At 41.8% G+C, this 11,468-nt stretch overlaps 1 protein-coding gene across 2 annotated transcripts in view; it reads right to left on the bottom strand.

Annotated features, from left to right (window-relative positions):
• Positions 1-11,468, bottom strand: part of Srpx (sushi repeat containing protein X-linked) — a 70,198-nt gene that overhangs the window by 13,763 nt on the left and 44,967 nt on the right. For both annotated transcript variants that reach the window (XM_040733721.1, XM_040733722.1), the window contains 2 exons: positions 8,380-8,571; positions 5,824-6,000 (listed from right to left, as the gene is read on the bottom strand). In XM_040733721.1, coding sequence (XP_040589655.1) covers positions 5,824-6,000; positions 8,380-8,571 — 369 coding nt within the window. The remainder of the gene's footprint in view (positions 1-5,823; positions 6,001-8,379; positions 8,572-11,468) is intronic.

Raw genomic sequence — 11,468 nt, 5'->3', positions numbered from 1 at the left:
CAGCCAGAGATCAATCCCTGTGGATGTCTCTGGAAAGTGGTTCCATCTATTTGGCACTACAAGATTTCAAGGAACTTTGCAGAAACAACAAAAGAAACAAGAAGGGAAGCAATGAGCAAGTGCCGCAGCCAAAGGTGCCTGACTATAAACTCATTTATATTCGAGAAAGTCACTCACTTAAAGTCTGCCTGTTCAGTGACAGTGGCAAATCACGTGAGGCAAAAATGGGACCAGTATTTCCATCAGCCAAGCAGATGGAAAACTGATATTAGATTCCTGATGATATGTGTATTTACTAGCCCAGAAAAATTCATATAAAATAATCTATAACAATGTACCGGTGTGTTTATTCCTAACCCTGCTGATATTTGTAGCAATGGAATAATGACTTGAAGCCCAAGATATATTTTATTCCTGGATTTTAAAATGTCTACTCTACTCTGTAGAAAATATTAAAAAGTGATTAATTCCAACAATCAAGCTGGTTTGTACATTGACCATTGTTAAAGCAACAAAGTGAGGATTCTGTTCATGTCAAATGGCATTTTAAATGTTCATCCATGCTTTTAAAACTGTCTTTGTTTTTTCTTCTTGTTTTGGAGTAGGAAATGTTTTGGTCCACAGCAGAGAGGTGCATCTACTTAAAACGAGGTCTCTCAATGAGGATGTGTTCACTCTTACTGTCCGTTGTTCCAGAAAACCAAATAAATGAAAATTTTCAGAAATGAAAATATCTCAGCACACAATGCTAGTTTCAGTCAATGCAGGAAAGGGCTTCTGAACTTCATTGCCCCCTGCCGCCGCAGCTTACAGTGTGCCTTCCTCCACTCATATGACCCTATTAATTTCTTAAATACCTGAATTTGACTTTAGTCTGAGGCAGAGAATTAATTTTGACTTGTGGCACTTACAGATTTGTCAGACCTCAGAACTGACCACCTTGGAGTCAAAGAAAGCCCAGCCTTCCCATCCCCTCCCAGTTTGCAAGAGAACTGGGTTAGCTTTCTCAGCACTCAGCACAGTTTGGGCCAAAATGTGCTGTTTAAGGTTGTATGGAAACCTGGGAGCAACTCAAGCGCCATGTGTCAGCTCCTAAAATAGGCCGAGGCTCTGAGTTTTGCTCAAGGAAGCCTGTTCCTGCCAAACATTTTAATAAAGCCAAAGAAGTAAATGATAGCTTTGGAGCAAAATTCACTGGGGACAAACTCAAGCTTGTCTGTCACTGAAGTCACAGAAAGCAGTGTCTGCCTGCTCTGTTCTTTTCATTTACCTTGGAGCTCCAGGCTCTTGGATACCCTGCACTCTCCTTCCCGTTCCCACCAATTGCCTACACAATTTCCACTCTGCTAATACACTTGAAAGTTACCTCAGCAAACAGTAACATAAATTGCCTGAAATTGGGGTTCATTTTTTAGATCCTTCCCTCTCCCTCTGGGCAAGTTCCAGGGCCATCTGGTCTGGCTTTAGACATGCTTGTTGCTTTTTGAGAGCAATCAGCATTTTCTTTCCATTGTTGTGCACAATCTGGAAATCTGAACAATATGTCCTCAGAGTGCTCTGCCAAAGCTTGCTTAGCAGAAAGAGTTTTGGGTTTCTCCTCTCCTACATCGTGACCTCTGATCCCTCCAGTACAAGGAAACAGATTTGATTGATCTCCTTTGGTTTGTTTTCAATAGTTAGTTTGCACACAGCAAAACACAAGAAGATCTATATCAAAGGCAGCATCTGTGAGGTGCCCTTCTGCTCTGAACCCATGGACTTGGCAACTGGCATGTTGAGATCTCATCACCACCACTAACCCCCCCAGACATGTTCTATCTGTCTTCACCCAGCAGGACGTAGCAGCAGTGGGGATGCCACATCTTCAGAGAAAGGTGCTTCTGCCAAGTATTTTCTTGGTACTCAGCTTTGCCATATTGTCTAAAGAAATACCAGAATCCAAAGGTGAATTGTGGTTTTCTACATCTGCGGCGATCTCGTAATTCTGATTACCTAGCAGTCTTCCTCCTGGGGTTGATGTATCTGATCCAAGGACAGTATTTTTGAGTAAAAAGCTATTAAACACCTTCCTAAACTTGAAATCCTAAAGCAGATTTTTCAACTTTGGCTCACATCAGAATTAGCTTTGCTGACTTTTATGGAAGCAGATTGTTGGGCAGAATTCCAGAGTTTCTAATCTTGCCCATCTTAGGTGGGCAGGGAATTTGCATTTTCCTTGGGAATTTCTAATGCTACTTGCAAAGAGTGATCCTAGATCTCCAGCAGGAAAATTATCTGAGAAGTTCTTAGAACCCACTGGCCTCTTCCAGCTGCCTCTTTGTCAGCCTAATTGAATCAGAATCTCTAAGGTATGTCACTAAAAGATACCCAGGAGACAATCACAAGTAGCTATGGTGAGAACCCACTGCACCTAGGCAAGTGGGTGTCAACGGAAGGGTTATTTTTCCTTCCCAGAGCCACTGAAAAAATGTCTAGAGACATTTCTGGTAGCCACAACTAGGCTGGGGCCAGGATGTGGGGATATTGTCACTAAACACTTAGTGGGTTAAAATTTTAAAACACTGTTAGATATCACAGGGTGCAAAGGGTAAAGAATCACAACAAAATTGACTGGCCTCAAATGTCTGCTATTCCGAGATTCAAAAACCTCTTACGAGATGAATCCCTGTGGAATATTCCTTTACACTGTGTGCACATATGTTACTGTGACTGGTTTAATAAAGAAGTTGACTGTAAAAGTTACAGCTGATTAACACCTTCAGCAAAGTGGCAGGCTACAAGATCAACTCAAGAAAATCAGTAGCCCTACTATATACAGATGATAAAAGGGCTGAGAAAGAAATCAGAGAAACATCACCCTTTACAATTGCCACAAACAACATAAAATACCTTGGGGCAATGCTAACCAAACAAGTGAAAGACCTGAATCGCAAGAACTTTGAATCTTTAAAGAAAGAAATTAAAGAAGCCCTCAGAAAATGGAAAGACCTCCCATGCTCTTGGATAGGTAGGATCAATGTAGTAAAAATGGCAATCCTGTCAAAAGCAATCTGCAGATTCAATGTAATCCCCATTAAAATCCCAGGGCAATTCTTCACAGACCTTGAAAGAACAATAATCAATTTTGTATGGAAAAACAAAAGACCCAGGATAGCTGAAACAACCCTGTTCAACAAGGCAACGTCCGGAGGCATCACCATCCCTGACCTCAAACTCTATTATAGAGCTATAGTCCTGAAAATAGCTTGGTATTGGCACAAAATAGACAGGTAGACCAATGGAATCGAATTGAAAACCCGGATATTAACCCACACACGTATGAACATCTGATCTTTGACAAAGAAGCTAAAAATATACAATGGAATAAAGAAAGCATCTTCAACAAATGGTGCTGGCATAACTGGAGGCTGGCATGTAGAAGAATGTGGATCGATCCATGTTTATCGCCATGCACAAAACTTAAGTCCAAATGGATCAAAGACCTCAACATAAATCCAGCCACACTGAACCTCTTAGAAGAGAAAGTGGGTGGTACCCTTGAACGAACTGGTACAGGAGACAGCTTCCTGAACATAACACCACTAGCACAGACAGTGAGATCAACAATTAATAAATGGGACCTCCTGAAACTGAGAAGCTTCTGTAAGGCAAAGGACACAGTCAGCAAGAGAAAAAGGCAGACCACAGAATGGGAAAATATATTCACTAATCCCACATCTGACAGAGGGTTGATCTCCAAAATTTACAAAGGACTCAAGAAGCAAGTCTCCAAAACATCAAAGGACCCAATTAAAAAGTGGGCTGCAAAACTAAATAGAGAATCTTCAATAGAGGAGTCTAAAATGGCTGAGAGGCACTTGAGAAAGTGCTCAACATCCTCAGCCATCTGGGAAATGCAAATCACAACAACTCTGAGATACCATCTCACTCCTGTCAGAATGGCTAAAATCAAAAACACCAACGACAATTTATGCTGGAGAGGATGTGGTGAAAGGGGGACACTCCTCCATTGCTGGTGGGAGTGCCAACTGGTTCAGCCACTTTGGAAATCAGTATGGAGATTCCTCAGAAAAATGGGAATAAACCTACCACAAGACCCAGCAACTCCACTCTTAGGCATATATCCAAAAGATGCACATTCATACAACAAAGATGTCTGTTCCACTATGTTCATAGCAGCATTATTTGTAATAGCCAGAACTTGGAAGCAACCTAGATGTCCCTCAACCGAAGAGTGGATAGAGAAAATGTGATACATTTACACAATGGAGTACTATTCAGCAGAAAAAAACAATGGAATCCTGAGATTCGCAGGCAAATGGATGACACTAGAAGAAACCATCCTGAGTGAGGTAACCCAGTCACAAAAAGAGAAACATGGCATGTACTCTCTCATATATGGATTTTAGACATAGATCTGGGGAGTGCCAGCCTACAATCCCATGGCCAGAGAGTCTGGGAAACAGAAACTTCATTCAGTGGCTGATCGAAGAAGAGTCAGTCTTCCTCGGTTAAGTACTGAGCTGAACTGAAGAAAGCCAGTAACAGAGAGAGAGGACTGATGACCAAAGGGATTAAGACTAGGCTGGTTTAACCCCAAGAAACAGCTGACCTGACAAAGGTTAACTCTTGAATCCCAGGCTGATGCCTGGGAATCCAGCATGGGACTGATCAAGACCACCTGAATGTGAGTGTCAGTGAGGAGGCCTAGGTAATCTATTGAGCCTTGGGCAGCAGATCAGTACCCATCCCGAGTATACACATGGACTTTGGACTCTCATCCAACAATGTGAGGTGCACTCTCACCCTGAACTCTTGGGGAAGGGTCTAGGCCCTGCCCTATATGAAATGACAGACTATGGACACCCCCATGGAGGGCCTCACCCTCCCTGGGGAAATGAGGGGATAATGGGAGGGGGTTGGGTTCAGGCCACGGGAGGAGGGGGAGGGAAAGGGAGAGGGACCTAGAACTGACTTTTGAAGTAACCTCGTTTCTTATTTAAATTTAAACTGAAAAATAAATTTAAAAAAAGAATTAAAAATAAAAAAAAAGAAGTTGACTGGCCAGTAGCTGGATAGGATAAGGTTAGGGTGGAAAACCAGACTAAGGATGCTGGGGTGTCAGAGGAGTCTCCAGTGAGACACAGAGAGGAGACAGGAGGTACAAAATGAAAGAGAGGTAATGTCACCTGGCAAAATGTAGATTCATATAAATTGGTTAATTTCAGGTATCAGAGTTAGCTAGTAAGAAGACTGAAGTATTGGCCAAGGATTTTTAATTAATATTAAGTCTCTGTGTATTTATTTTGGAGCAGTTGATCCTGGCAAAAACTCTGCCTACAAATCCCCCTAAGCCTGACTCCCAAGACCTACTGAGTTCAAATCTGCATTCTTCTCAAGGTCTCCAGAAAATTCCCAGGCACTGAAAATTTGAGAAGCAGTACCTGATATTAGTGACCCTCTATTTGAATACTTTAAAATTCCTAGAAGGCTTCTGAAAATGCAAAGTGCTGAGACCCATCTCCAGAATTTTAAATTCAAGAAGTAGAGAAGGACATGAGAATTCACATTTCTCATTAGTTCTCAGGAGTGACAGCAGCAGGTCTAGGAACTGACAAAAGTAATCTGGAAGCAGGCTGCATTGAAGTCAGCTAATATAGAAACTGAGGTCTTGGGCTGGGCCTAGGAGCCAAGTAGCTACTGAATGCAATGCTGGCTGTTTAGGTTGCAAACATGTTGTTGCCTTCAGTGCGTATAGTACCAACAATGACCCACTGCTCCTCTCCCAAGATGTGGCCCCTGAGGCCTATGACATTTTCTTACCCACACAGGAGGCTGGTCGGCCACTCCAGGCCTTGTTGTCCATACACATGACTGTCCGTTCCCCTTTCAATGTATATCCTGGTGAGCAATAGTACTCACATCGAGAGTTAAAGTAGGCACCATCAACACACTTAAACCCACCATTTGCTGGCATGGCAAGGGTAGGACATCGCTTTTCTGAAATGGAAAGAATCAGATATTTCATGGTTCTTAGTTTTTATCCACAAGTAAAGAATGCAGTCACTCTGAAAGTATGCAGTGAGCAGTTTGTTGAAATATAACATGTGACATTAAACAATGGCTCCTTCTATGGAGCATAACACAGTAGGTGACTGGCATCCTAGCCATGCCACTGTCTTAGACAGAATTCCTCAGAAGCAAACCCTGAGAGAAGGATTTGCATGCTAACACTTTTGAAAGAAAGTGTTGCCAAGGGAGACAGTGAAAAAAATGGGGAAACAGGAGAAAAATGAGGAAGGCACCAGCAGAGGGTGATGGATAGCAGAGTTGGCCTCAGCTTACTTCTTCAGGGGCAGCCTGAAGAGAAGATGGCAGTTACCATTCAGGCCCCACACCTGGAACCAACCTTTACCACTCAGTCACTGCCCATGGGAGAGCCTTTCCCTTGTAAAGAAAAATAAAATAAAAGCTGAGCTGGTGGTTCACACTTGTAATTCCAAGATGCAGGAAACTGAGGCAGGATTTCCTAGACTACACTAAATAGCTAAACAACCAAATAAATAAATAAGCCTGGTTTGGGTGGTACATGCCTTAAGTCCCAGCATTCAGGAGGCACATGCATCTCTGTGAGTTTGAGGCCAGCCTGCTCTACATAGCTAGTTCCAGGACAGGCTCCAAAGCTATGAAGAAACACTGACTCAAAAAAAAATAATATACATATATTTATATATGAAGAAAGAAAGAACAAAAAAGACAGACAGAAAGAAAGAAAGAAAGAAAGAAAGAAAGAAAGAAAGAAAGAAAGAAAGAAAGAAAGAAAGAAAGGAATGAAGGTAATAGAGAAGCAGAAGGAGGAAAGTTTTCTGTAAGATGTTCTTTTTTTTTTCTCTAAAGAAAATTGAAGCGGGCAAGTGTGGCTGTGTCTAGTGACACAGACCTACAATCCCAGCTACTTAGGACACTGAGGCAGGAAGACGGCAAGTTCATAACCATTCTTGGCTACAAACTGAGTTTCTATCAGCCTTTCAGTTTGGTGAGATACTGTCTCAAAATAAAAGTTTGTTTGTTTGTTTGTTTGTTTTTAAAGCTAGGGAGATAGCTCACTGGCCAATTTGCCCAGAATTTGCCAGGCCCTGGGCTCACATCACAGTTCTAGGGAAAATCAAAAACAAAAACGAAAACCAACAACAAGGGATTCAGAAGGTGGGGGAATATAACAGGAACTAGAACACAGGGAAACCTGGTGAAACACACCTAAGTGTACACTTCACGGATGCAGTTATATCATCTACATATTCTAGACCACATGACTACAATCATGAGCCTCAATCTCCCCAACCATATCTAACATATGCTGTGCAAAACTTGAATGTATACTAAAGACTTGGAAAACATTGGGCAAGCAATACCGGATGGCAACTTTGCATCATAAATGTATCCAAAGCTGGCTTTACCAATGCTGTAGCATCTACAGTTTTAATGCAGGACTTGTCTTGAAGGCAGTCTGCCTGCCTCCTGAGTTAACCAGCAAGGAAAGGACTGCACAAACCAGCTTTAAGATCTTGCCCCTGAAATGCAACTTCATCTTCTTCCCAGACCCAATCCCTCACCCAGGTTAAGCACCACTTCTGTAGTGACTCTTCCTTGCATGCCCAAGTCCCACTCCTCAGAATATTTGTTTTTCCTTGTTTTCCTTTTATGTAGTCAGTCTACTACCAGGGGCACCCACTTTAGGGCCCTTCTTAAATCTATTGTGTGGCTTTCACTAGTACCCAGTTACCTCTGTGGTATTCTGGCAAGCCCTGGAAGTGTCTTATTTGCTTCTAAATCACCAGTAATATTTTGGAGCCTTGTATTTACTGAAAAAATATCACCAGTGTGCTGGAAAGTCTCTTATACATTCTTTCCCCCAAAGTGCACCATACCCTTATTGGGAGACATCATTCTGTAAAAATGTGTCTGATTGGCCAATAGGGAAGCAACATACATGGGACTAGGAGTCAATGAGGATTCTGGGAAAGAGAGACACAGATAGACACCATGTAGACTCCCAGAGGAATAAGAAGTCTGGATCCTTTTCTCCGGTAAGAGAAATACTTAGATTAACAATTATGGGTTACATACTTAAGTTAGAGCTAGCCAACAGCTTCATAATTAATATAGCCTCCTGTGTGTTCATTTGGGACTGATGCGGCTCTGGAACCAGGCTGCCAGGAAGACAACACTCTACATGCCCTTCTTTCAATAAGAAGCACACACCCCTCTGTCATAACAGGGAAATAAACTGGCTTAAAAAATCACCACTCGGTGAAAAGCTTTATCTCAGAGAAAAACAGTGTTGCCCATGAAGACTCGGCACAGGTCTGGTCTACTCACGTTTGCAGATGACCTTATCCGACCAACGCTTGTTTGACTGGCAGATCACCTGGGAAGAGCCGTGAAGCTCATAGCCCTTCCTGCAGCGAATGTCACACCTGGTTCCCAAGGCTGTTTTGTAGTATCCCCCTGGAGGGGCCCTGCAGTACACATCCCCATATTTCACCTTGATGGGGGAGCACCATGGAGTGTCTACAGGCAGAAACAAATGAAGGGAGACAGGTTTAGACAATGCAGCCCTTCACTCTTGTACTCTCAGATTGGCTATAGTACAGATTCAGGACTTCCAAAGGTGTGATGTGTATTACATATCTGTAGATAATGATGTTATGGCTATGAGACTGGGTGTCAGACATAAATAATTATGAATCCAAGTGCCTCTAATTAGTTGTGTGATATAGACAAGCTGCCTCAACTCTCTGAGTGAGCACCTGTGCAACGATAAGAGGCAATTGTTATAAGGGATTAAAGACTGTATATCCATTGCCTAGCACAGTGCTGAGCACAAAGTATATGTTCAATAAACACTTGTTCCTTCTAGTATTTCCTTCATCATGATATCCTAATCTCTTGAGATTGATTGATTCCATAGTGAATTTCTACCCTAGCTAGCTTTCTATGCATAGCACACTGAGTCAATTAACTCTGGCTTCCTCCCAGCTATATGCATATTCTCTATAAAGAGAACCACAGTACTCTTGTTTACTAATTTGAACTAAGCTACACCAGTGTTCATAATAGAGTGTCATTTTGGCTTATACTCGTGGAACAATTGCTCCCCTTCTCATGCATCCCCAGTTACGGCCCATTTAGATAAGACAGTGACACCTTTTCAAATAGAAAATTTACAGGGTGCTTTGATATTGGTCCCATAGTTGTTCCGTTGTGTAGTTTTTGTGAATTTGACACTAACTGGAGTCATGAGAGAGAGAACTTTAATTGTGGAACTGTCTCCATTAGATTGGCCAAAGACAGTGGTTTTCAACCTTCTTAATGCTGCAGCCCTTTAACATAACTCCTCACATTGTGGTGACTCCAACCATAAAAATATTTTTTGTTGCTACTTCATAACTACATTTTTGCTACTGTTATGAATCCTAATGTAAATATTTATTATGTGACCCCCAAAGGGGTTGCTACCCACAGGCTGAGAACAGCTGGCCTATGGGAACTTCTTGCTTAATGATTGGTGAGGAATGGCCCAGATCACAGGGACAGATGGTGTCCAGATCTAGGTATGTGATCTTGGATTATGTGTGCAAGAAAGCAAGCTGAGCACGCTATGGAGAACAAGCCAGTTAGCAACATTCCTGTATAGTATCTACTTCAGTTCCTGCCTCCAGGCTCCTGCCTTGGGTTCCTGCCTTGACTTCCCCTGATGATGAACTGTAATCTGCAAGCCAAAAAAAAACCAGCCTTTCCTCCCCAAGTTTCTTTAGTTAGGGTTTCATCACTGACTAAAGCAAACTAGGACAGATAGCCAGAGGTCAGAGCATACTTAGGATGTCACTAATAATGCTAAATTTCTCCCATCTTTGAAAGGTGCTCTTTGAGAGCCATGCTAAAGGACAAGACTACCTTCTTATTGGGGAGTTCCTGCAGCAGTCAGTCTATCAGTTTCATGCCCTGGCTGGGGGCCAGCTGTAGGCCTCTCATATCTTGGGGTTTGGTGGAGTTAATGCTTTCAACAAGCCCTACTTTCCTACAGCTGCCTGACTCCTCATTCCTGACTAGCACCTGTGTTGACAGTAAATGGAGTAAGTTCGCCATCATGTGGCCAGGAAGGAACATGGGCTTTGTTCCCCTTTGCCGAGGAAAACTCTCCGAATGACATGCTGCTGATTGCTAGTGAGTCCTGATAAAGTCCCAGGCTTTGGCAACAGAACACTGTTTTTACTCTGATGCTTTCAGGTTCCCTTTTACTAATACTTTTTATCATATAATGGTTTTCAGAAAGTTGCCAGTGGATCAGAAATTCAAGACTCAAGTAACATTTTCTAGATGGTCTAGGTAAATTGATGAGAGCTTACCCTAGAGTTTATTAACTTCCACCATGTGGCTATAGATATACAAGGCCTACATCAGGCCTCCGTACCTTTCTGGAACTCTTCCTTTCTGGAAGACAGTATACATGCAGTCTTCATGTACTATGTATATTTGTGTTCTGTGTGATTAACATCTGTGTGTGCTTTCATATATCACAAATTTACATATTTGGATGCAGCATGAAATTAGCAGATTTTTCTCCCTTATTTTGGCTCTTCAAATTCTTCTATCAATGCTGACCACACATCTAAAATTGTGCTGTTGTTACCATGTGGAGGAAAAAGGTCTTTTTTAAAAATTTAATTTAGAAACAATCTTTTTTACATATCAATCCCAGGAAAAAATCTTGTATTCATTTCTTTGCTAAAGGCATTTTGACTTTTATTACTTTCCAAGACAAATCTTTGGAAGGTATTTTGACAGTTTAACATTTCTTTGGTAACAGCAATACGAATGTGAGTGAGCAACTTGAAGTTAAACTGCATATAAGCACCACGGGGTACTCAAAGTGAATTAACAAAATATTTAACATAGAGGTTTAGAAGAAGGAAGATCATGTGCTGTTGAAGTTAAGACAAGGTTTACCAAGAAGACATCCAAACTGATTAATCAGGAAAGCCTTTGCATCCCCCTGGGCCAATGTGCTAATCACTGGACTCAAATGGTGCTGCAGACTAATGAGGAACTACTAGTGCGTTATGGCTGTGAGCCAAAACACCTGTTCAGACCCAAGTGCAGCATCTGTCATCTGAGTGAGTGACAGGACTCACTTCCTACTCTCTATAACCCTTGCTTCCTCTTCGATAAACAGGGGACAATACTGACATATCCCCATGTACCGTCTCCTTCCCTCGATTAGTGTGGAATATATTATGGTATCTCAGGTAAACTATTAAGCCCAATTTCCATACCCAGCACTCAAATAAGTAAACAAAGAAAAACAAATTGATAAACAGAATGTCACATCCTGGGAAGCCAATGCATGCTACTTAATCTTTCTCTTCCCTAAAATTTGAAATAATTCAAATCAGTTATTGACTTTA

This window comes from Mesocricetus auratus, unplaced genomic scaffold (genome assembly GCF_017639785.1).
Source record: "Mesocricetus auratus isolate SY011 unplaced genomic scaffold, BCM_Maur_2.0 Super-Scaffold_100033, whole genome shotgun sequence".
Taxonomy (NCBI): Eukaryota; Metazoa; Chordata; class Mammalia; order Rodentia; family Cricetidae; genus Mesocricetus; species Mesocricetus auratus.
The sequence above is the reverse complement of the archived record's forward strand: the minus strand, read 5'-3'. Positions and strand labels throughout refer to the sequence as shown.